Here is a 25,170-nt window from a genome sequence, read left to right as displayed (position 1 = left end):
AGATATAGTCTGGCCTAGATACCTATTATATTGGCCTCGATTTGTCATAGCTCCGAGCATACTATGCAACATCGATCGCGAGTTTGGAGTATCATAGAACCATTCTTTTCTTCTTCTTTAATACTGTCAAAAAAGCTTAAGAGGGATAATATTTACTTATATTCGGATTCTATTATAAAATTCTATTAGGGAGAAGTAGGAAGGATCGATATTGAATACCTATCAATACGGTACCGGTACCAGTACTGGTATACATCGTGGACGAATTTACAACAATAACAACGCGACAGAAGTAGCGGGGTCAGGGGGGGCCTTTGACTTTAGGAGAACCTGTTAGGCCGGTATATATAAAAGCCTTCTTATAACTTCAACCTCTCATGATTCCCTGGATCATTTTGGGTTAACGGTCGTTATTGACCACTCGATGCTCTATAGATCCAGTCCGATTAGATCATAGAAGTACCAATCGAACTGGTATCAATTGATCGATAGAGAGTTTATCATAGCAGCCCCACAAGATCTAAACCAGCATGCTCGAATATACATCGATATACGTCCTGTCTGCGTCCTTCCTAGTCGGACTACCATTCGCAGTTCTACTATACGCATACATCAATAGTAGACGGTCTCCAAAACCAAATCGTGATGGCACTCTACGTATCCTCAAGGAAAAGTCTCCCAATCTCCCACCGGCATATCCACTAAAAGCGTATACCTTGGCCCAAATAACATCTATAGGCCCTTTCCCCTGTTATGCAACCTTAACCGGCGTCCCTCTTCCAGAGCCCTATCATGCTTTCGATATAAAAACTGCTAAGCCCCGTCCATACCGTCCCTTCCGCTGGGCGTACCACCAAACTATGTCATTGACAAGATTAGAACCAAACTGGTGGCTAGAACTCGAAGACACCTACTCCACCCGCCTCCTCCAACGATCCCAAATCCTTCAAAAATACAAAACCAAGATCATCGATAGACATCTAAACATCAGCAATCCCTGGCGTGTAGAAGTAGCATGTCAAGAACTTATGGAAATGGTGATTCAATTCCTATGTTCGCGATATCCACAATATTTCCATTTCGATACTTCGAAGTTTGTGTTTTTGAATAGGATATTGGGTAGGGAGTTTGAGGTTTATAAGATGGACCCGCTGGATTTTGTGTTTCAGAATGTACCGGAGGATTTTGCGATTGTGATGCCGGATGATGGGAGGGGTGGGAAGTATGTATTTGTGGCGGGGATGATTTGTAGTAGCGTTGGGTGGGATTTGGGGGAGAAGATTGGAAAGGCTTTGGGGGAGATTCATGGGGTTGTGCCGGAGTATAAGGAGAAGATGGAAAGGAGTATGGATCGGTGGGTTACTCAAAAGTCCACCACTTACTGTTATAGGTTATAAAGAGAAGTTGGTTTTTAGGCTAACGTTCAATTAATCGCGCGGACAGATACTTTTCGAAGTTGACAACGGATAAACCGATTCAGAGAGGTTCATGGGATATTGTCGTTGGAGAGCCGTTATTCGTCTGCGGAGGTGAAAAATTTAACAAGCGACGCAGTGGACAAGATCACAACATCAAAGAGGAAGATTTGACATTGAGAGTGGACTGGCAGACGTTAAGACGGCTACCACTTTCTGGGGGTATAGTTTTTAACTATAAAGCGCTTTTTACGCCGGTAAAGGAGTTTGAAGATGAACCTGGGGTGCCAGCTTTGGTAGAGAAGGTATTGAGGGAAGGGAACAAGAAGATTTTGGAGTACAAGGGGACTTGGCATGTAGAACATGTGGTTTTGCCGATGTTGGAGAGGATGAAGAGGAGACAGGTGGAAATGGGGGTTTGGGAAGAGGGGAAGGAGGTGAGGACTTTGGAAGAGAGTCCGTTTTATAGAGGGTGGGAGGAGAAGTGGAGGAATCAGCAGGAGTTTTAAACCACCATCACCATCACCAGCATTCGTTACTTTTCTCCTTATTATTTGTTATTGCTTGTAGTGTATACTCAAATTGAATGGTAAATTTGATTAAACGGGAGGTATGTACATCTATAAGGAACCAGATTAATCCTTTGCTTTTACTAATCGAACCATGCTCCTCCTCCGCCATCATCATCACCGTAGTCGACATCTCCATCTCCGTCGTCGAAGTACTGCTCGGCATTGTAATCTCCATCTTCGTCGTCCTGGTAATCATCTTCTTCCTCTCCTTCATCCTCTTTATCATCATCATCCTCATCTTCATCTCCCAACCCATCATCCTCTTCATCTTTATGACTCATCAACTTCGCCAGCACAGACTTCTTTTCTCTCTCCTTTTCTTCATCTTCTTCATCAGACCCATCAGACCCATCATCATGATGCCCTCCATTAGGTAACTCGGTATTCAAACTCGATATTAACAATCTTTTCTTCTGATCTTTTTTCCCAGTAATAACCACGCTCCTATCCCCAGTCGCCGCATAACTTGAATCCATCGTTTCCCATAACTCTACGGGGAAAAACTCAAACACATAAGGTCGTGAATCTAACTTCGGAACTTTTCTTTTCTGCCGATGGTATTTTTTGGCAGAGTAGGTAACCACATCTTCGAATGGATCTTCTAGACCCTTACGTTTGCCAAGAACGGTGTAGAGTGGTCCGCTGTGCACTTTTTCTCGGTGGTCGCGGAAACGGGCGATGTGTATTCGTTCGGTGGAGGTTAGGGGATCTTGAAAGGGGATTGTGTAGTCCTGAACGATAGAAGAATTGGATTAGTGGTGATAATTCGATAGAAGCCTTTGTTTTCTGAAGTCAGGATCTGATGGAGGGCAATGCGTACTGGGAATTGTTCTGTAGGACCGAAGTCTGGTTTGACGTCGAATTCTCGAGGCATCATGGGACCGCCATTGGATCCACCGCCTCGGCCGCCGCGAAAGCCACCTCTGCCCCCTCGGAAGGCCATCGCGATCGGTTAGGACGTGGGAGTATGTTTGGTAAAAGAGACGAAGTTGTGAAAATATGATAGTTGAGAGAGGTCGAGAAGGTGTAAAAGTCGATGTGAAGGAAGGAATGCCGCTGTGCCAAGACATTTAATTCTGGTCGGCCGAATTTAGTAAGGCCCACTTCAACTTAACAGGCCGAGTCCCAACCAAGGACGCAGATGTGTCATGCAGCCCATGGCCAGTTTGAATAGTCATAAAACCGATAAAATACATTCCCGTTAATGGGACTTGATCATGAGACTCCGTGCTGCAGCTGGTGTGCGCGTATATTCGGGCAGCCTTAGACTGGCGCGTGTTATATTCTCAGCCCTTTTTCTTTTCGGATTTTTGAGACGAGATCGCGAGACTCCGTTCAAAACCCATACCCCAGATCTCCCACTAGATGATATTAAGATACCTTCAATTAAACTACTTCTCCGTTGTCGACAATCCAGCGGTTCATATAAATAGAAATGTCTATAAACGAAGTCTATTTTATTTTCCCTACGGAAATTTGCTATTCCATCATATCGCATCTAGACTCTGAAGATGCAGCGGCATTCGCGAAATGTTCACGATTTTGTTACTCTGTAGCCTTCCCAAGCAGGTTCAGTGGCATTAAATTACACGATGATAACCACAAGCGTCTTCTCAAAATGTTTACGAACGGTGGTTGGTTGGTCCCCTTGAAAGATCATATACGGTATGGTAATCCCTGGCTGGATCTACTCTAATGTCTGAGGACGAGTCTAACATGTTAACATATACCCTTCTCTCCTGTCAGGTCGATGAATTTCACAATATATAATCTGGATACCCTACAAGATCTTTATTCTGCAGCGTTGATATTCCCCAATCTTCAAAGCCTGACGGTCAACATCTTCAGCTTTTGGATTCTCCAAAGAAATGCATACTACACTCTCTTTCGGGATCTTTCTGCCTTACCTTTCTATGACAATATCGATCATTTTGCATTTATCTGGTTTGGTACCGACGAGGAATGGTATAACGATATCGCAAACTACCGTCTTTTGCCAGACGTCGAACGATCGACTGCTGGACTTTATGAATGGACAATGAGACAATTTCCCAAAGCCCGAGATCTTTTAGGACCTTTCATCCCCGAAAACCAATTTTCTGAAAAGGTGGAAGAAATCTTGCTTCCAAAGGCTCTTCAATCATTCGAAGCGAATCTAGGGTTCACATCTAAGGAATATGATTACCTCCTACCCGTCGTCAGTTCCGCAACTGTTGAAACCCTAAGCATCCACAGAGCCAGCTACCCCTTCACAGGGGACTTTAACTTCCGGAACATCAAAAATCTCACCTTAATTTTCAATTCTGCAAAAATCGATATCTGTCAGTCATATGGCCTCGAATTACTCAGTAGACAGTTCCCGAATCTCGAGTCGTTAAAAATAATCAATGCAGAGTGGGATGTCGAGGAATCCTCTCGTTTTACCTTTCGGCCCCCAGTCCTACCTAAGATTGCACAGTTGGATATCTCATGGCCTAGGCCGGCTCCTCATAGGTGTAGGACCAAGGCTTTGGAACGCTTTCTCGGCTTGGTGTTGAATGGAAAGGACGGACGGAATCTTGAAAGATGTACCTTTAGGGGGACGACATATACAATCGCAGGTCCAAGGAATGTTGTGGCTACTTGTGTGATTTCGAAAAGGAAGATATTCGATCCAGACTTTCCGAGCAAGCCTTGGGAGTTTCAATGGGAGGGGGATATAGATTTTGATCAGATGGAAGACGACTGGGGAGCTTGGGCGGATTTGGAACAGGACGAAGACCTAGATTCTGATTATGTTGCTTCGGGAGACGAAGAACATGGATCTAGTATCCTATCAAATGATATTGAAGAAGAATCTGGAAGTGGGGATAGTGAATTCAGTGGGGATTCCGAGTATCCGGAGGCTGGTGACGAGTTATATCCTGTTGATACAGATGACGAGCTCGAGCAGCCATATAGATTAGAAGTAGACCTTACACTTGGGTTGGCTTGAGATTAATTATATTAATCCAATTGAAGGCTAGTACATATAATTACCTAGATCTCGTGAGCCAAATACCGCGAATATCAATTTGATGTCAGATTGAAATCAGTTGATTTCCGTTTAGAGCGGTCTTTCGAAAGCGGAAATTACCAAAAGTGGAAGTCCGAGGCCGAATTACCAAATGCGGAAATTTAAATTGGTTTTTTTTACCGCCAACGACCGACCTGATTTCAAATGCAGGCCAACGGCAACCTCAACAAGCTAACTGGCCCTCCCTCGACACCATCGCTTGTTCTCCTTTCCGCCATCGCCATTGCAAGCTCCCAGCCTCAACTTCAGCATCTGCATACCGATAGCTCCATTTCCAGGCCCTATTCGATATCTAAAGGAAGCGCTTTTTTCGCATTTCTGAGCCTCAACAAACATAGTCGCCTCTAGCCTTGCCTTGTCGTCGCTAACCGCCGTAGCCGCTCATCGTCCCGAAAGCACGGCTACTTCATCGCCACCATGGCAGGAATGCCTGATACCGCAAAGTCCCTCCAGGCGCACCTCGAAGGCTTCACAAATGCTACAGACCTAGATGTCAAGCTTGTTGACACCTTCCGATTACAGCTAAACGGTGGGTCCTAGCCGTTGCCCCGTTTTACCCCTCCTTATCGATAAAACCTATGGACCTCCCAAGGGTGGCTAACAGTTCTAAACAGAGGAAAGTCGCAAAGCTGCTCTTCCCATCTTCCTCCCTCTTCTCACAAAGACCTTGCCGCTCACCAGCAGCCCTCAGCCGCTGTGCGCCCTTCTCATATCCCTCCTGGAGCCTATCCGCTTCAGTGAGCTACTAACATTGACAACGCCAGCGGAAATCCTCCCGACTCTCACCTTCCCAAATGCTCACATCCAGCTTATGGGACTTAAGTTGCTCCAGAAGTCTACTGCTTCGCCGTCTGAGGCTCGTTCTCTTGCTAGTCATCCTGAGCTCGTCGCTGCAATTGTTAATCTCTCTCTTGTTGCTTCGAACACGGATGTGGCAGACCTCGCTGCTAGGACTTTACTTGAGCTATTATCCATCGACAAAGTTGGCCCTGGTGGCGTCGGTGAAGGCTTAATCTGGCGACGCGTCTTCGGCGACAAGGACATTTACCAATCCTTCTTCGATAACTGCTCATGGAGGAATAAGTCTGCCTCTATGTCACGAGCTGAGAAAACGCTGGCGCAAGCTCGTTTATTGTCAATGATACCAAAGATGGCTGGTATGAATTGGGACGTCGTTTCCCGCTCACATTTCCCACAGGTGGAAGCTAGATTCGAAGGTGAAGGCACGCTAGACGGTTTACTCGGGTTTGCAACGGCAATGGTAGAGATGGAGTTTGATGTGTTAATGTATATGACCGTTATCGAATTTTACTCCGAATTCCTCCTTGTCGGACCAACATTGGAGCGAGGGACATCTGCTGGAGAGAAAATCTACTCCACATCAAAAGGTTTAGAATACCTCATAGCCAACAACCGACATCAAAGCACGATCGCGCTCTACACCACACCACCTGGCGAGCAATCAGACCAATTCACAGCATCATTCCTAACCTCCAGATCAGCCAGTTACATCGCCAACTATTCGACACACTTTCCAACACATCTACGAGAATCAAAAGACCTGTTACCAAAGGTCCTAAAGGCCCTAGCGACATACATCCCTGGCCCTTCTGGACAAGGTCCTCATTCTCGCAGCCTCCATTTGCTCGCGAGCTTACCACCAACTCAGGTTTTACCGATTGTGGTGGAGATCCCATTGGCGCCTCCGCATCCAGACTATCTCAAGACGTTGGCAACGATTTTGCCAGCGGATGAGAAGCTTTACAGGGAGTATCTACGAAAAAATCCTAGTTTCTACAAGAAGTTGGTCGAGTACGCCAGCGTCATTGCTTTGAAGGAGAATGCACAAGCAAGTTTGAGGATGATGAAGGGATTGGCTGGAACAGAATTCGGGTTGAGGGAGATTGTTGGAAATACAAGCGTGATGGAATTCTTGGTAACTATACCACAAAGGGTTAACATCGCGGCAGGCCGGGGAGGAGATGAAGGCAGTGCCTTTGGGATTGCGGTTAGCAGGTGGGAAGTTGTCGAAGTTGTGGCTAAGGGAATGGCAGGCGGTGGCACAGATTTCGACAATGCCCGAAGGGTTTGGGGAAAGGTAATCAATGAGAGGGTTCAAGGAGGTGTCTACGGTGCTGGAGCCAGCGGATTATTCAGCAAGGCTGGAGGTCAAGTCGCTTGGGAGGGAATGTAAAATTGCAACAACTAGAATCTGGACGACGTTTTACGGATATACACAGACTACTGACCCCTATTTTGGCACCTTTTGTGCCATTATCACGAAATGGATACATTGAAACGAAACTTACTACAGGGCTCTTTTTTTTTGTTATTTCTTTCCTCGGCAAAGGGGATCTGTGAACCTTTTTTTTTTTTTTTTTATGAAGGGAACGTTTTGGCATTTCCATGGAGTTTTTATTCAGCCGTCCCTTGTCAAGCTATCATTTCCCCGTTTCAACATCTTTGTAATCCAACCCTTTTCTAAGTTAACAGTATGTACACTGGTATCATACAGGACAGTTACCCATCTTTACCTTCTACCTTTCGACACTCCCCCCAATCCCCTTTCTTTTGTTTGATTGATTCATTTCATCGTCATTCCTTCTCATACTTTTTTACTTTTACCTTTAAATAGTATAGCAAGGCTCGGATTTCTTGGATAGGGCTTCAGGGGGACCAGGGAGGGGGGTAGTCAGGGTATTCCTTTTGGGTAGATACCTTTAATAGCGGGCGAAAAATCGAACATTACTTTTTCTTACCTACACACTACCTGAAAGTTTCTCGAGAATGGAATACTACTAGTAGGCTGATCATGAGCTGGTGCGATGTGTATAACCTGTTGGTTATGATCTTCGTATGTAGCATATGTGTAGCCGTTCCATTGGTTCTAGTTTACAAACGCGTTAAACGGGGGGTGTTTCCAATGATGTTGGGTATATGTTTATAGACGTCATAGACACATTTGTAGCTTTCGATTTCGCGATTGTAATATATTTGTAAGTGGGTGCCGGCGAGGACTTTGATACCCATTTGGCAATGGTTTTCTATAGTTAATTTGTAGACAAAGATGGGTTTTTGACATGGTTCATCCCTATATTTTTATTCAGAAGGGGGGGCAACTTAAAGCTTTATATACCTATCAAGTACATACGTAGATACGTAGTTCTTATATTTAGACACGTATATACATACGCGTTATATAAGATGTACAATTGATTATCCAGATATCCAGATATCCAACCAATACCCTTGCGATCGCAGGTCAAAGAGGGTGGGGACGACCGAAGGCAAAATCATTAGCACCAGGATACCGGTTTTCTTTCTTTCTTGAATCTCCTGAAGATCGACTTCCTGAAGGTTCCTTGGTAAAAGACACTTAAACGTTCTGCCCTTTCCTTAGTTGATTCCTTTAAGCTTTCCTGTCGACAGCTGTCCCTGGATCCGAAGATTAGGCTATATGGGTTGTCTCAATTGCTCAAAGGATCTGCTTGATTTTCTAGAAGGGCTTTTTTTCTATTCCTTTTCTTCGAAGTCCGGGTTTTCTAGCCGAATGACTTTTTTAGGGGTGAGACCGGAACCGATATACGGTAGACGGGGATGTTGTTGATCGAAGGAATGACAATCAATCGCAGTTGATTCTGGTGATTACTTATGCAGAATACGTCACCTGATATTACTTTTTGATATATAATACCTCAAAAAAGGACATCGATCAGGCATCTTAGGTTTGTTGTTTTTCGATTTGCATACCAGCGCAGTGAATTTTGGTCATTGTCTCCTTGTTTTAGCATATCCATAGCTTTATTTTTTATTTTTTTTGAAAATAATATTTTTCATCTGTTCCGCGCAGAGCTCACGATATCTATTTTACTCAGCGATCGCGATATCGGTGCAGGACTGGACAGGAAAAAGAAATAAAGATACCAATGAATTGTTATCAGTGATATCATCATCCAAAGCATAGGCAGACATATGCATCGCATCAATCCTTTTTTCTTTCTCTTTCTTTCCGTGCCTTGCGCAGAGTCAAAAGCGAATGCTGCAAATGATCACATGGCACCTTTTTTTTTGTATATTACATGTAATCAACGTAGCATTGGGGAGTCCTCCTAGGGAAGTTCGAAGAAAAGGTATATCTGCCCCCCCGCGCTATGATTTCTATGTTGGGTAGTATTCATGTATACATGTATACGGGGTTTTTTGTTATTTATGCATACAAACTTTACTTTTTTTATCCTTTCCCTTCGAATACTTTTAGTTTATCGATAACATTTAGTGAGTGCTACCTCGTGGTCATCCCGTCTCTGTTAGTTTGAAAAGTAATCGATACATACGAACCTGGTGGCGCCATTTGAAGGTGCACACCACCACCAGCCGAATAAAAAAAAAGAATACTACTGTAGGTACGGTACGCATTCGGCATTCAGGTCCTTGCCTTGGCCTTGGATTCGTTTTTTATTACTATTTTTAACAAAATGGCAGTATGTGCATACATATATGCATACGGCAAATGGTTTTTTCGAGCCGGAGGACCGGCCGGACTGCAGTACTGTTGAAACCTTTGGAGTTGCCGTCTATGGAGTTTGTGAAGCTTGTCGGTGGGGATGCATCGATGGAAGGGAAGGTAATGAATCCCACCCCCCCCGCACATATGTATTGACTGGTGTCCTTTTTTTTCTTTTTTTTCCCTCGCTCATGGTTCTTTTGGTGAAGCGAGGGAGGTCCTAGTAGAGTGTATGTAGGCATTAGCTGAAGATTGGGAGCTTTGACCCGTGGGGTGGGTTTTTTTGGGGGTGAATTTCATGTGAAATGTTGGCTTGGCTTTTAAGCTTTTGGATAGCTTGAGCCATGGCTGGGTGTATGTATACGGTACGTATACTGTGTAGCTTCATTGAGTGTATAGATGACCGAAACCTGGGTTCTCAACGGTAGAGTTAACGGTTTCATTACAAAGAGTCTAGAACTTATTGTCTAAGTCGATGAATTATACTAATTCGATGGTTCAGCCTCTATGGTTTCTCTAAGTAAAACGAGAATTCATGATATTAATTGAGACATGCCGGAGCGCAAAATGCATGCGACGCAGGTCTCACAAGTCAAATCTTCCCGGTTCGCTCGTTTGCTAGTCGAACGGCATATAGGTTGTTTAAATCCATTATGCTCTCGCTTTTCCTTTCGCTAATTCGCTCTGACAGGTTGACTGACAGCTCATGGCCTTGGTCAAAAAAAAAAGTGTAATGCGTCTTTGGGAGCTTTAGCGTAAGCGTACATATGTTGTAGTTAAAATCTTCAGGTATATGATACCAGTGCGTCTGACCGATATGTGTAGGTTGGTCTTGTAGCACGTCACTTTATGTAGTCTGAGCTAGGGTAGCGAGTTTTAGTTTGTCAGCTTCCCTTTTTTTTGCCTCTGGACCCAGAAGTTTAAGCTAGAAATCTTTTGACGGTTATGGAAAAGTTGACTTGGGTTCATCAACGTGGTGGATGCCTGTGGTTTTGGATGTTGGATATCACAAGATATCACGAAGATATGATTATATAGCGTGATGATAAGAAATCAATCAAGTTTTTGAGTTTTTCTTTGTGGCGATTGATGTTTTGGGTCAGCTCGATTTCGGGCGATTTGGTTTGGGATTCCTGGTAGTGTTTTTACGATGAGAGAGATACCTGTTAGCTAACCCTGGTCCGGCCTGGTCTGTTCCGGTCGGCTGTTGGCATTTTATTGAGAAAAAAGTTGGAATACTCGTGTACTTCGTCTGTAACTTCTCTTGATCGGTCCGGGGTCCGCCGAGACGGATGGAACGGGTTTGAAGAATATGTATCGATTTCGTTACACTGAACGTGAGATCCGTTTGGTCACTGAAACGATTGTTTTTCGTTTCGAGTATTTTGAACTTTCTATAGATATCTAGATCGATTCAGTAGCATTGTGATCCTACGGTAATTTCGAAGTTTATAGTATATAAAATGAGAACTTTCTGTATTCCAAAACTCAGCGGAAACATTCGGACTCAATGTTTTATAAATGACCATATTTAACTTATGCTTGGAACTATCTTGGGAGCTATAATTCCTACGCCCACATGTTACATTCGTTACAACCATCCTCGGATCTAATAGCCCTAATTAATTATTCTAGACAAATGTAACTCCTACAAAAAGCACTTGATTCCAACAATCAATTAATCAATACTCTGAAATCTTTCAAATGGAACCTCCCGAAGAAAAAGACCCTCCCCCATACCCCAGAGTCTCACTACCGGATAACTAGTTTAAACTTCCCCGGGAAAAAAAGAATCACGAACCTGGGGGGATTGCGTATACAAACGAGTTATTAGGCTGGCCGTTGAAGGTTTACCTTGCGGATACATGGGAGTAGGGAACATGGTACCTGGTCGGGTTTGAACGTTTGTATATAGGTTAACCTGCTATTTGGGAGGCTGGGGTTTCATTGGGCACGACATGGTAAAGTTTTATTGAGAGAGTTATCATGTCAGACGATGTTTTATGGGCCTATATCGTGGTTGTTGTTAATGAGGTCTTTCTTTTGGATTTTTATTGTTTGGACAATATTAATCTATTAATTCCTTAAAGTTTTTTATTTGAAGAACGTGGTAGTGAAGGGAATTGATTTGGGTTAATTGAACTTGAGGGTTATGATATTTGATATGATATTTTGAATAGATATTATATTAGCTCAGGTGGTAGTAATTGGATTTTGAATTTTGAATGGAATTGAATGGAATTGAATTGACGTTGATATTAGAAAGTGGATGATTGGTATGTGAACCCCAAGTTTTCCGAGTTTCGACGGGAAGGCCGCTTAACTCCACTCACTCGCTCACTCACAACTGCAGCTGGGGTAGAGAAATGTTGGATACACATGGCTGGGTTTGTAATCGGGTGTATCATATTAGCAGAAGAAAAACAATTTGGAGAATACCGAGAATATGGGCGGTGGCGGTCGGTGAGCCTTGCGGTCGTAGACGTCTACGGATTGTTCCTAGTGTTTTTGATACACAGTATGGTGTTATAATCGAATGACTTGATGAGACTCTTTTTTTCAGCTGCACATTTGGAGAACAAAGTATCGCGAGAAGATTCGAGCTCAGCGGGTAAGGCGGAATTGTTTTTGGCTGTGATGTATCGCAATTATTGCCAATTTGGATAAAAGGAATGATGGAATACAAAGACGTTGAAGTTGAACTTGCATTCCGATCATGGGGTCATATATGCCTTATATTAGAGATTTCAAGGACCAAAGTTGCATTATAGATCGTATCATAGAATTCACGAAATGCAGCATCATCAAAAGAGCCACAAATTAAATGTTTTTTATTTATTTTTTTCAAATAATTTCCTTCCGGCCGGCAAATCGGAACGGGTGAAACTTCTTTTCTACTTGGAATCTAACTCGGAACTGATTCTTAACTTCCCCACGCCTATAGTCAGTTAGGAACACGAAACATCTGATTGAAACTAAATATTACCGCCTGATCGCCGGATTGACACTTCGAAACGGGAGGTTCTGGGGCGATGACTGTCGTTCGTTGTCGATTTGGTGGTTGCGGTCTGGCCGGAAAAGTCAGGTCAGTTCTAACCGATGACGAAAAAGAGGGCCGCCACGGCAACTAAGGACTTAGCACTGTTAGAGAGTTAGACTACCAAGAGGCGGACGCAAAAACCCCCTTATTAACTTTTGTGGGCTATTTCGTATGGTGCACCTGAGATTCGATCAACGAAAGACATTCAGGCACAACATAATATGAAGTAAGGGAAAATGTTGGAAACAAAGGATTTTCAAATTTTGGAGTTACACCGGTATAGAAAACCTTTAGAATTCTATTTAACGTCGTTCCCACAGATAACAACGAGGTGCACCGCCAACAACTGTGGCAGATGAAACCGGGGTGGAGGAGTCGGGAGATTTGATCGACAGAGGACATGGGAGGCAACCATTGTAAAAATGGCATGGGGGTGTTCGGCATCGAAGGAATTGAAAACATCATGTCAGGTTGGAAAAAGTGTGGTGGGCTTTTTGGTTAGGCTTGGTCGTCCCGGTTGAAGAACCTTTTAGGCTTCGCCTATGGTCTGGGCACAGATCTCTGATTGTGAAAGTTACCCCTTTAGGACTGAGTGGTTGATGACGAAAGGCTTGGGATTAGTCGACAGGAGAGCGATAACTGGGCGTAAAATCAGCGCAACGAAGGGATCTGTGAAGTTCCACAGCCACAAGAGGGGGAACGTGTTCTGATTAGAGATTCGGTTATAATCAATTCAATCTTGCTAGCCGTCCACGTCCGCTATCGAGCAATTGGAGGTGAGGTAAGCAGTTCCATTCGTGGTCTTTGTGTTTGAGGATAAAACTTGGCCTTAGGATGCTACCCTGCATGGATTGGATTTCAGAAATGCAAGAGCAAAAAGTGTGGGAGGAATTTTTTTTCTTTCTTCTGGTTCATCGATACTTCTGAGATCGGTCAAATGGCGCCTAGTGGTGGCAGCGATACCAATCGAACAAGTACTCTGTGTCCCGAACGTTTCGTCTAAACGCTCTGCACTATCCCCGATCCGTGACGATTATGTTGTGCGAGCTGTTTTTCTGGATGCATTAGCATGGGGTAGATTCGTACATGCATGAGTTTCCAGAGATGGAATGGAGTTAAAGGTTTTGTGAAGAGGTTGGGCGCATGTATGCATTTATTTCAACCCTTCAATACCTGCACGAATAGCCTTCGCATCTCACGATGTTTTTTTTGGCGATAGCTGTATGTTGCCAGTAGATTGTGACGGGTTTTGAAGATGCCTATTGATATTGGCCAATTTTACGGCCCACGGAAGGATTTTGGCATGTTGTAACAACAACGCCATATGTACCATCGAAACTGTTTTAGCTTGCAGAAGACCAAGACGGAGGAAATAGTTGCAATTGCTGTTGTTTATGATTATGAAGCCTCGCAGCTGTCAAGCCGAGGATGGGGTAATAGGAGCGGCGATTGATGCTATCAGTGGGACTAAGTATCACCTGAATCGGATGGACGTCGACATGTACGCTTTGGTACACAGCATGCAGACTCGCCTTTTTTTTTTTTTTCGATCAGGCATCGTCGAGATGTCCCAAAGCGTTTATATCAGGCCTTTCCTCTTATCATCATAAACTCCGGCAAGGCCTAACGGTGTTCAACAGCCCACGTTTCCGGTTGTTCCCCTCAAGTAAAAAAAAAAAAATCAATCCTGACCCATGCCATTAGCGTGGCGACACGCAGCTTAAATATTCAAGCTATGGAGAACTAAAGCAAGTAGTTTTTGGGGAAATTTGGTTATGATGATTTAGGTTTTCGCAGTCCATCATTGTATGGGCGATTAGAATTTGTCTCCGGAAGAGAATGGGGAATTGATAAATTTGCATTGAGGAGCAATTGATATTGGTAGGATCCTAGAAGCTCGAGGATGGGAGATTCGGATGGGTGTCGAGTTAATATGTTCCTGACAAGGCTTCCTTTCCATAGTTTTTCTCGATAACGTCGTTTTTAAGTAGTCATTGATACGAACGAGACTTTTAACCTGGGATGCTCCGGATATTATAGCTTCTATCCCAAAGATACAAAACATAATCCAGAATTTGGAAGAGTCGATACATCCAGTCTGTTCCTTTGCTTTGCTTTGCTTTTCTTTTTTCTTTTCTTTTCCCACGGGGATTGCCAGCCAACCTGCCCGAGCGTGCTGTGGGAAAACTTGGCCCGATTCTGTCAATCGGCGGCGGGTCCAATTTTAATTGCCAATCAGTGCGAATACCACCCGATTGCAGTTGTAACCCACACTTTTTCTTGCGAGTGGGGCCGTGGAGGAAGACCTGCAGCGGCTTAGTGTATTGTCTTGTCTGTACGGAGTCGTAGTCTGCATTGATTGCATGGCGTGCAGTCGTAGTCGTGCGTGGTAGGTTTTGTAAGTACCATGCAGCGGATGGGATGGATGGAGTGAGGTTCAGTTGTGAAGTGAGTGAGCCAGGTCCCCTTTAACCACAGCCATCGCCCTGTCCAACAATTCCCAGACGTCCTTTCAACCACAACCACAGCCATCACCATTTCCTCCATCACCGTCACCATCACCGTCACCATCTTTCTCTCCCCAATCCACTCGCTCTTGTTGTAGCCATCTACATCTACATTTACATCCGCCCCCACCTATGTAGATGGCTTCCATTAAAATGTTTCCTCTTTAGCATCTAGCCAACTAGCAGCATTCAATCGCTTCTTTGTTTCGTTTTTTCTCCATTGGCCTGGGACGCTTTGCCGCATGTTCACAGTCTCTCGCTTTGCTGTGTTGGACAGAAAAGGTAGAACCACCACAACGTCAACATCACAACATCAATATCAACATCAAATACTACCACCACCACCAACAGCCTTGCAGGAATCAGCCACGATTCTAATCCGAATTCATATTATATAGTTATACTATATATATATATATACTACCCACTTGGGTGTATCTCCAGTCGCTTCTGTGACCTTTTTTCTTCTTTCTTTTCTTTCGTTTCTTCCTAGCCGAACTGTTTGTTCTCTCGCCTGAGGTTTGCTACATTTGGATCAACCACGTCCCTTCGAATTAATTCTCTCTGGCAACGTGCATACAGCAGTGGAATTTTCATCCCATCTTTTATATCAACATTACTATTATCATTTGTCCGAAAACTTCCGTGACGACTTGGATCACCTGGGACATATTTGGGACTTGGCGTCTGAGGTGGAATTCCGACTGGAAACGGATCAAATCTTACTTGCCGACGACAACTTGAACGACGCTGTTAGCGACAAGGGAGACGAGACGCCTTTGTTCTCATCTTATTATAATAATAACAACCATCCGTCCTTGCATCAACTGCCTGCTTGTCCATATTAAGAAAAATCCGACCTCCTACGCCACAGACTCTACCAGACTAGACCGAAGTCTCCGGGGATTAGATTGAAGTCTCAGGATAGGACGGGACCCGCAGGGGAAACAATTCAGGAACAGCACCGGTGAGTAGGCTGATACCCTTCTGCTACACCATTTTGTTATGCGTTGGTGGAGTTACCGCATATGGCCGGCCTTTTCATATTTCCGCCTATTTCTGGTGTACCTGCATTCTCGAGGCTAGGGCGATCGCCAGGTTCAATGAGACCAATAATCTCACTCCAGGTCCCTTGATTGCTCTCATCCCTCGCTCCCTACCGGGCGTCTGTTCTTATACATGACATTCCTTCAAAGGCCGAAACATGCTGACTTTTCTAACGGACAGCCTCCTCCCCTTGCTTAGACATATATCTCCACCTCGGCCCGCCCTTTCAGTTCAATCGAATCTGTTTGACGGGAGCCTCCATCCGAGTAGAGATTGTCCCTTGCCTTTTTGTCATTTCGCTCACTCTGTACGCAATTCGCTGGACGGACCGATTCGTTTCTCGTCTGTTCCCGCCGCCTCTACAGCATAATCTCTAATCAATCACTTTTCTTACTTTGGATCAACTCAACTCGAATATCGACACTTGCATAATTTCTAATCAACAGAAGAACCGACAAGCTTTCGATTTTATTTCTTCCTAGGCAGTATGCCTGCCTCTTCAATATCCAGCTCAGGCTCCGCCTGGCTGCCAACCACATCGACTACAAGACATAGAAGGATATCACCTGCCACAGGGTTTATAAATACAATATGGCTACCTTTCCTCCTTGGCTCGATATTTCTCGCCGGTATATCGCATGCGGAAATCAGCCTCGTATATTGTTCATCAGAAAACACAGGAATAGGCAAACTTGCACCCAAAGATGGGGTTAAGCATTGTGAGTGGCTTGACTACGTACATTTTTCAAGATGGTGGCTCTAACGGTTTTAATAGTCAACTATATATACCAATCGGACGGAAAATGCCATGATTTTTGTATCCAAGATTATGCCTTCGCGATTGTACTTTGGCAAGATTGCTGGTGTTCAAACTTCCCGCCTATTGACCTGAAAAATCTGGATGATTGTGGTGATAGTTGTCCTGGGTTTCCAGACGACAAATGTGGAAACCGCACGGCAATCTACTACAACTATATTGAACTCACCCAGCACTTGCCAAGTTCCAGGACGGATTTACCCGCTTCCACCACCAGTGTACGTTCTTCCACCCGGGTGAAACCTACGTATTCGGTTACCGTGTCGGTGTCGGTGTCGATTCCTGTGACTGTCTTCATCACACCTGTATGACCCATGACCATCCTTCCAATGATGCAAGTCGCATATACATCATAAATGTTTTACGCTTGTGCCCTTTCCCCTCCTCGGACTCGTTTGGTGATGCTGAGTGGATGGATAACGCAGTCTGTGCGACGTAACGTAAGCTGACTTGATACCTATATTATAGTCCGAACCAGTAAAGACAGAAGGGCCGGACACTAAGACGACTGATCCTGCAACTTCAGAACCTCCGGGCACCCCTGTTGTTTCCGTTGTCACCATCCAGGGTTCCCAGCATACAGTGACAGTCACACCAGCCGCTACCGGCCCGTCAAATAGCAGTTTCCCCATGAGTTCTTCTGACGGCAACAACTTTTTCTCAGATGCTGGTCGGGTGGCTGGTGTATTTGTTGGTGTAGCAGCAGCCATAATACTTCTTTTGGCTGTGATATTTTTCCTCCGGAGGCGCAATAATGACCGGCGGAAATCTGTCGACTCATCGAACCACCCCGAGATGGGAATGTCGGGAGCAGGTTCGCCGAATTTGACTGGTAGCTCCAGTCCCACCGGCCGACCGCGTTCGACTAGTACCCTCGGCCTTGTCGGTGGCTTACAGGACAAGGCACCAGTAATAACGACGACCGGCTTCACTGAGACCGACCGGGTTACAGATCAAAGATTGGATCCAAATCAAATTTGGATGCGGTTTGACAATGACAACGGTAGCCGCGTGAGTCTGAGGTCTTTGCAAGACAACCAGGACTACTCACGGAGAGTGCTTAAGGTACATACCGTCCCCGAGGAGGATTGCTGATATTCTCCTTCCCACCTTATCCTTCCATTCTTCAGTTCTTCATAGATAACTATCCTTCGAGAGATTGGACTTATTCTAATCTACTATTATTTAATATAGCTCACGAATCCTGACCATTAATACATGAATACTCGGATAACCCATCTTGACAACAATTATCGAGCCAATTCCCCGGCAGTTATTTTCAAAAGTGTCATTGTACACCATCATTTAAACCCTGAATTGTCCTTTGGATTTTGGCCGACTTGTGTAATTCGACAATCAACATTCGCTTTGCACACACCTTGACCCTCCTTTGAGGGAGCGGCGTAACAATCTTCCAACACCCCTTCGCTAGCTCGGCATCTGGGCGCTGTTGGCTGCCTTTTCCCGAATCACCCTCACACGCTCCCTCCGGCTTTTTCTTTGTTTCTTGTTTTTACAGCGACTTTTTTTCGTTTCGCACTTGACGTTCAGCATCTCGTTTCACGACCGTTCACACTTCAAAACGTACACGCATCGTCTACGGACGTTCATTCTCAGGGCGTTTCATTGGCGTTTCCTTTTTTTTATCTCATTTCTATGCTTCAGCTTGGCGTGGTTTCACCGGTATCAAAATTTCATATCTTTTATTCCCTCGATTCTTCTAGAGTTTTTTGGGACTACCACTTTTTTTTGCCTCTATATTGTAATGAAGGAAAGTTTTGGGCTTTTGACTAAGTATAGCAAAGCCTCAGCACCGATCTATCTTCTAACGGTCGAAGAAGCAGAAAAAGAAGAGTGTTAGTCATTTTCAGGCGGTGACTACTTGGTACTCTTTTTTTCACTCATATAATTATTTACATTAAAACCATACACGCAAGCCTGCACTCACTCACTCACTTCACTTCCCTCATTATACCCTTGTTTGCCGCTCTATATTTGCACCCATTGAGTGCGCCTCATCTTTCTTGTGTATATTAACAGAAATTCAAAAATAACGAATAAGCTTCAATCAATGAACATCAGTCTTAAACTTATCCTTTTCTCTTGTTGGTTCTCTCGTGAATTGAATCCAAATATTTGTGAAATGGTCCCTATGCTTTTTCCGCAATTGGAGACCAATGGAATTTTGTGGAGAATGGGGGGACCTTTAATCAAAAGGAAATCTGTGAACGAATGATATCAAATTCGTTTCTAAACGCCTGTGGATTGTCTCCTATAACATTGGCATTTGTAATTTGAGAGACCTCCTAGCGCCAACGCTGCCATTATATCTACCATTTAATTTTCAAAAAAGACCTATCACTAGTTGGCACGTGCACAGCTTGAGGCCGTTGTATTATGAATGGTCTTTTAGTCTGTATTAGTTAACAACATCAATTGCGACTGTTCGCCATGCATCATATCATCATGTATTGACATGGGGAATCGAGAGTCATAGAAAAATCCAACATCAATGGGTATATTTGTGTATATGTATGCGAACGGTTAAAAAAAAAAAAAAAAGGAAACTCGAAGAAAACACACCAGACTATCTCCCAAGTTTAAACCTCCCCTTCTTCACCAAACTAGCATGCTTAATCCCATCTCTAGTCTCTACGATCCACCCAGCACCTCGTCCCTCAGCAGCAACATAATCTTCAAAACTTCTGACACTGGAAGTATTCATCCAAGTATCTGACACCGATCCAAACGTCGGATTGACATAACCTGGATACCCGGATGCCAACGAATTCTTCTCTTCCCCATCTTCTTTCTTCTTCTTTCTATATAGCAGAATGATAAGTATCGCAATAACCATAACCCCGACTACAGCAATAACGATCCCGATTATTGCTTCGGTTGGTAGAGCTTTTGATCGTAATACCGGGGTGCCATCATCCGAGCTGGGCTCCAAAGGTGGAGGAGCAGGAGATCCGCCTTCTAAGTCCGGTACTGGTGAGTTATCTATTCCCGTGGCTGTTTGTAAAGCCTCTACTAGGATTGGTGGAGCTTCTGTAAAATCCTTTGCAGACGATGGGGCGACGAAAAGCTGGCGTCTGGAGAGGTCGAAGACTGTGTATGCGCTTCGTTGGAATATTTTACCCAAATATGTACTGTTATTAGGAGAAAGTTCGATGTTGATTGTACACCGGGTCGAACTATTGCGGTCCGGGGAGATGAGTTGGGAGAATGGGATATCGATGTTGAGGTTTTGGTTTTTGTTGAATGAGAAGGATAAAGATGTTGATTGTGGGAGGAGACAGGGGACCATCCATTGTCCGTTGTCATTACGGATGGCTTGTAGGTATTCGCTGATGGCGTTTAGAATCTGTTCTGGTAGTTTGATGGTTGAAGATGTACTATCGAAAACCACTGGGGTTAAGAAATCTGAAGTAGTGCTAAGAGCGATGCTTGAGTCGTAGGAGAAGCTGATGCCTGAGAGGTCACCAGCGTAAATTCTGCCGACTCGAGATAGTGGTAGTGGGATTAATCTACCACGGTAGGCATTTGTATCAATGCCGCCGAGAAGAAGTGTTCCGTTTGATGTTGACGAAGGATCAGGATCCCAACGAATGCTATATATTTCATCGTTTATAACCTTTCGAGAAACCAAATCCTTCAACAGTGCTGTTTCAACATCTTTGCGATCTAGAGATACGGAAGCATCGCTCCCTAACGCCAGAATTCCGGTCGATCCGTTTGTTTCAACGGAACCGAAACGGACACTAGAGGCATTGAATTGATCGATAAACAAGTGATCAAAAAGCAGTTTCCCCTTAGTAGTCGTCCCATCTGGGAGTGTAACAGTCGTTCTATTTATATCTTCTGATGCAGGTTGAGATTGAGATGTACTTCCAAGTATATATCTCGAAGAAGGTACCCAAGTCAAACTCGACCAATAATCTAGGTCGACCCAAGTGATAGGTGAATCACCACTAGGTGTCACTGTGGTTTGTACCTGGTAATAAAAAGCATCATTAGTCACAAGGATATCAAATTTGGTAAAAATTCGACATGCATAGAGATTTATATATACCTTGTCGCCCCTACGCACAAGATCAAGGCCTACAACCCTTTGCGCCCGGTTCGCTGGGGTTGTTGACTGTGCTATCGTATTTCCATTGAAAAGTAGTATGGACGATAGAATCGAAAGAAAGGCGAGCGACAGTGAGTTCATCGTAAAGGACATCCTGAAAAGAGAAGTAACTGGTCAAGTGTCTATTTCAATGAATATAGCATGGTTAAACTTCCGTCGGTGCGATTATGGGCGAACATGTAGAACTCTAAAGAGGGAAAGATAAAGATATAACTATGATGGAAAAGGTAAGAATGGCGAAGGTAAAAGGCCGGTGAGGTTACCGTTAATATATACAATGCACGGACGTGCTCAAAAAATAACCAAAGGCTTACCTAAACTTCAAACGGTTTTCAGATTAGAAATTTTGATCCTGAAAATAAACGTCAAGCTAATCCATATGAAGAATACCCGTGTGGATAGATTGGGTTATTTGATTATATAGGGATATGAATATGTATAATATAAGAATCCCAACATCTCGGCTTTTGGAGTTATCAACCCTTTTCTAGATTGTCTGCCAACGCCTTTGATAGTATACTACTCATCATGGCATATGGGAAAGAAAACGTTAGACGTGGTGTGTTTGGCAGGCTATTTTCACGGTCACTTCGATTCCATGGTTAAAGTCCGGTCACAGCCTCAAGTGGAGCCACAGCTTAATAGGTCAAGCCACTATATTATTAACGTATATACTCCCAAAATTAGGAACGGGAGGGTCTGTCAGGAGCTGAAGAGGAAAGGTCGAGACAAGGGTTTAGCGAGGAACTACCGGCTGGAGCAGAGCAAGTTGGAGTTCGCTGACCGCGATTCTCAACCACAGCTTTGGGACAGCTTAGAGATACGTAGACAGGTGTTACGAATACAAATGCGTGGATAGATAAAGAATACTATCAGGCCTGAATCTCGGAGATTAGCTTTGAATTCTTCACTTTGAATATTTTACGAATCTCCGTGATCGTGACTAACATCGAAATCGTCAGCAGAGATACAAACTTCGAAGCTTCTAGCGCAATAGCTTCGAGCGGATCCATTTTGGGCTTTCAAACTGACTCTTCGCTTCCAAAAAAGGAAATCATAAATACAACATGATCAACACGGAAAATATGTGTTGTTAAGAGGTCGTGAACAGCCTGATAAACTTTGTGTGACCAGAGGTTGGGAGGACTATGCTACGGCCGTATACGGTAGGCAGGTATCAATTTCAAAATAGAGTTTGGAGTCACTCAAAGATACCTTGGACCGAGCCTTTTGTCCAGACTAGACCCCAAGCCAAGGCGCCCAAGCTGGCAGGAAGCACCACCATTCTCACAATGCATGGCAGCATGTCAAATCACGAGTTACGTCGGGTGTCGAGCTGAAGCGCTTGCAAGTTGGGCATGAGCAGAAATCGCAAAACTTAGAGTATACTCCCTCATTGTCCGCACGGCATAAAATCATTAGGGAACCAAAATAAGGGATATTGAGAAGGTATCGAAGCAACATGGGCGTCAGAAAAATAAAGTTTCATAAGATATATCCCCTCAAGCCCAAGGATCCCATATGGTAAAGGGAGGGGAGCGTGGCATTTGCGTGGTACGCCTTGAAGCAATCTCCTTCCACGAGATCCAAGCCTTGAAGCATTTCAAACCCTTGAAGATCGTGGGTTTTACCTAACTCTCAATCTAACGGCAAAGTCTCATACTCACCGACACAATGAAGTCTCTAACACCCCTTTTCTTCGCATTCACAGCAACATATGTCCAAGCTCTGACAAACTACCCAGAGTTTCAATATCGAGTGGGCTATATAGAACCTACAATCGAACAATACAATGCAACAGATGATACATTAATGGTCGACGATGAAGGGAACCCCGTACTAGCAGACTTTGAATTCCAATATGCAAACCTCTATGGTGGGCATTCTTGCATCTCCGTTTTCCCAGGTGCCAACTCGTTGAGTCTCATCGACATCCCTCTGCAACTAGAGAGATTAATCGGTCCCGATCGTAAAGTCGGAATGGACCGACTATTCGGATGGGTTATGTATCCTGGAAGTAATTCATGCAACCTGGATTTAAAAGAAGAAGACCGGGGGAAAGCGGAAAGAGTATTGTTGAGTCTTGATCAAGCAAAGTACGGGTACGCACAGATAAATGAAGACCAGGAAGATTTCCGCGAGTTCCCACTGGTTCCTGGAAGAAATGGTTATGATCAGCCCCCCAGCTTTCGACTTTTTATTAATCCGGAGCTATTCAACCCGGGCCCGGGCGTTGAATCGTTTATCGACCTACCTTTCTCTTCCGTAGGGAAGAATGCTGCCATCCCGAAAGAACGCTTCAAATCAAACAGGGCTGATTGGTCGGATGTCAAAATTGGCGATGACGATGGTTTGAATCCGGATAACCGAGTAGTGCGACAATACGCCCCGTTCGGTTTCGCAGTAACTCAGCCCGGGGAAGAGATCGATAGAATAATAGCACCCAAAAGACGTATACGACCCGGAAATCCCGGTTACAGTAACGATATCAATGACTACAGGCCCTATCCTGACCTCTACCCTATGCCGGATAATCGAACACCGATGGAAGTCTTCAGACCAATCATCATGTTGGCTCGACTGGGCGATGATCTAGATTCGGGGCGTGTTACTATGGAGGAATTAGAATTAATCGAACCTGAAGTAGATGCTTTTGCAGAAGCGTTCATGGGGCTGCCTTTTTCTACGGATCCAGATGCAGAACACTTGATCCCTGCCCGTTATGACTGGCCACCTTTGAGTACGCTCAGTTATCTCAGCGAAACCCCAGGATTGATAGTCCCAGACCTCATACCGAATCTATTGACCTTCTACTCGGAAAATGGTCACATATTGTCAGAAGCCATCAAAATCGCTCAAACACTTAACCCTAATATCGAAGCATGGCTTGAGGGGCAGCAAGCCAATGTTTTAGGGGATTGGGGGGCTGAGTCTTCACCTCAACTCAAAGCCGAGAAATGGCTCTATGATCTCGAGGAAGGTACTTGGGAGGATACAGGTTCGATGAATACCATACCCGATAGGCCTACTAGAAAGCCTCAGCTCGAAAATGCGGAAGCGATTTTTGACTTCGGCGAAGACGTTAGAGTTCAAGAGCCCAGTGCTGAAAATGATCTCAACGAGAGTATCGATTTTCGACCGAAGAGAGCCATTGATCGGATGAGTGAATTTGACCTCGACGAAGAAGCTGTTATTGCATCAACCCTACCGAATAATGAGATTGACGTCAATCTCGGTGAAAGACCTGATGAGCTCTTGGATATCAATAGGGGCGAGGTGGTTAATTCCGGCCCTATCTACAGTAACTTAGGAAGTCGAGTGCTACAAGATGAAGGCCAATTAGAACAAGAAAATAGAGCAGCCGTTCGGGAATTCCCCAATGATATAGTTAGCCAAGTCGAAGCACAACAAGACAACCTTGCCGAAGAGATTTAAAACCAAGTAATTAACCAAAATCAGATACCAGCTGGACGAGAAGAGGCAGTCGAAGAACTTCAGAGGCAGATTCTCGACCAGTCCGTACTCCAGCCGAACCTTGGGCCGCTAAACCGGATCGCAGAAGTCGACGAGAGTGAAGTGCGCAGCCAAGGAGCACAATCACTTGCGAACCCCAACATGGAGAGTATGGAACTTGGAAGTTTTGATCAACTGAGCCAATCCCAGCAACTACTTCTGGGCAATGCTCTACAGGCTGGGGACCTAACTTCTGTTCTCGGTGAGCTTTATGCAGGCGACCGCCAACCGAGGTGGCTTGGTAAGGTTCGAATGGGAGGCCGCAAGAGGAGCCCTGGGCCCGGATAGTCGGAAATATATTTATAATATTCATATTACGCTTGTGCGGATTTAAATCATAACACTTCACTCTTTCTACCGATTGAATGTTCATGTTACTAAAATTTTAGCTAGATTTGTATCCACTGATATCTAATTTCAGTATTCAGCTATAAAACTAGTTAAGACGATTTTACTGTAGTTTCGATAGTAGACACGAAGCCTATGCATACAGGGCTAATCCGTGCTAATCTGTGCTAATCCGTTGCCTACATGTACAGGCCGCATAATTCGTCTGATTAATTAT

General features: G+C 44.4%; 7 protein-coding genes across 7 annotated transcripts; 5 read left to right on the top strand and 2 right to left on the bottom strand.

Moving 5' to 3' along the window:
• Positions 1-530: 530 nt before the first annotated feature.
• Positions 531-1,924, top strand: AOL_s00078g468 (uncharacterized protein; the record flags this gene model as incomplete). The annotated part of the gene is made up of 2 exons (XM_011123731.1): positions 531-1,354; positions 1,444-1,924. The coding sequence occupies 2 exons, from the start codon at positions 531-533 to the stop codon at positions 1,922-1,924; spliced, it is 1,305 nt and encodes a 434-aa protein (XP_011122033.1).
• Positions 1,925-2,067: 143 nt separating this feature from the next.
• AOL_s00078g467 (uncharacterized protein) lies at positions 2,068-2,930 on the bottom strand (the record flags this gene model as incomplete). Its single annotated transcript, XM_011123730.1, has 2 exons — positions 2,068-2,718; positions 2,808-2,930. The coding sequence occupies 2 exons, from the start codon at positions 2,928-2,930 to the stop codon at positions 2,068-2,070; spliced, it is 774 nt and encodes a 257-aa protein (XP_011122032.1).
• A 492-nt stretch (positions 2,931-3,422) lies between these two features.
• On the top strand, positions 3,423-4,961 carry AOL_s00078g466 (uncharacterized protein; the record flags this gene model as incomplete). The annotated part of the gene is made up of 2 exons (XM_011123729.1): positions 3,423-3,652; positions 3,734-4,961. 2 exons carry the CDS (start codon positions 3,423-3,425, stop codon positions 4,959-4,961), a joined length of 1,458 nt encoding a protein of 485 aa, XP_011122031.1.
• A 498-nt stretch (positions 4,962-5,459) lies between these two features.
• On the top strand, positions 5,460-7,236 carry AOL_s00078g465 (uncharacterized protein; the record flags this gene model as incomplete). Its single annotated transcript, XM_011123728.1, has 2 exons — positions 5,460-5,571; positions 5,657-7,236. The coding sequence occupies 2 exons, from the start codon at positions 5,460-5,462 to the stop codon at positions 7,234-7,236; spliced, it is 1,692 nt and encodes a 563-aa protein (XP_011122030.1).
• A 9,391-nt stretch (positions 7,237-16,627) lies between these two features.
• On the top strand, positions 16,628-18,052 carry AOL_s00078g464 (uncharacterized protein; the record flags this gene model as incomplete). Its single annotated transcript, XM_011123727.1, has 3 exons — positions 16,628-16,859; positions 16,916-17,262; positions 17,426-18,052. The coding sequence occupies 3 exons, from the start codon at positions 16,628-16,630 to the stop codon at positions 18,050-18,052; spliced, it is 1,206 nt and encodes a 401-aa protein (XP_011122029.1).
• A 1,492-nt stretch (positions 18,053-19,544) lies between these two features.
• On the bottom strand, positions 19,545-21,185 carry AOL_s00078g463 (uncharacterized protein; the record flags this gene model as incomplete). The annotated part of the gene is made up of 2 exons (XM_011123726.1): positions 19,545-20,954; positions 21,033-21,185. The coding sequence occupies 2 exons, from the start codon at positions 21,183-21,185 to the stop codon at positions 19,545-19,547; spliced, it is 1,563 nt and encodes a 520-aa protein (XP_011122028.1).
• A 1,581-nt stretch (positions 21,186-22,766) lies between these two features.
• Positions 22,767-24,893, top strand: AOL_s00078g462 (uncharacterized protein; the record flags this gene model as incomplete). The annotated part of the gene is made up of 2 exons (XM_011123725.1): positions 22,767-24,479; positions 24,552-24,893. The coding sequence occupies 2 exons, from the start codon at positions 22,767-22,769 to the stop codon at positions 24,891-24,893; spliced, it is 2,055 nt and encodes a 684-aa protein (XP_011122027.1).
• Between the last annotated feature and the right edge of the window lie 277 nt (positions 24,894-25,170).

Source organism: Orbilia oligospora (assembly GCF_000225545.1).
Source record: "Orbilia oligospora ATCC 24927 unplaced genomic scaffold scaffold00078, whole genome shotgun sequence".
In the NCBI taxonomy this organism is placed as follows: Eukaryota; Fungi; Ascomycota; class Orbiliomycetes; order Orbiliales; family Orbiliaceae; genus Orbilia; species Orbilia oligospora.
The sequence above is the reverse complement of the archived record's forward strand: the minus strand, read 5'-3'. Positions and strand labels throughout refer to the sequence as shown.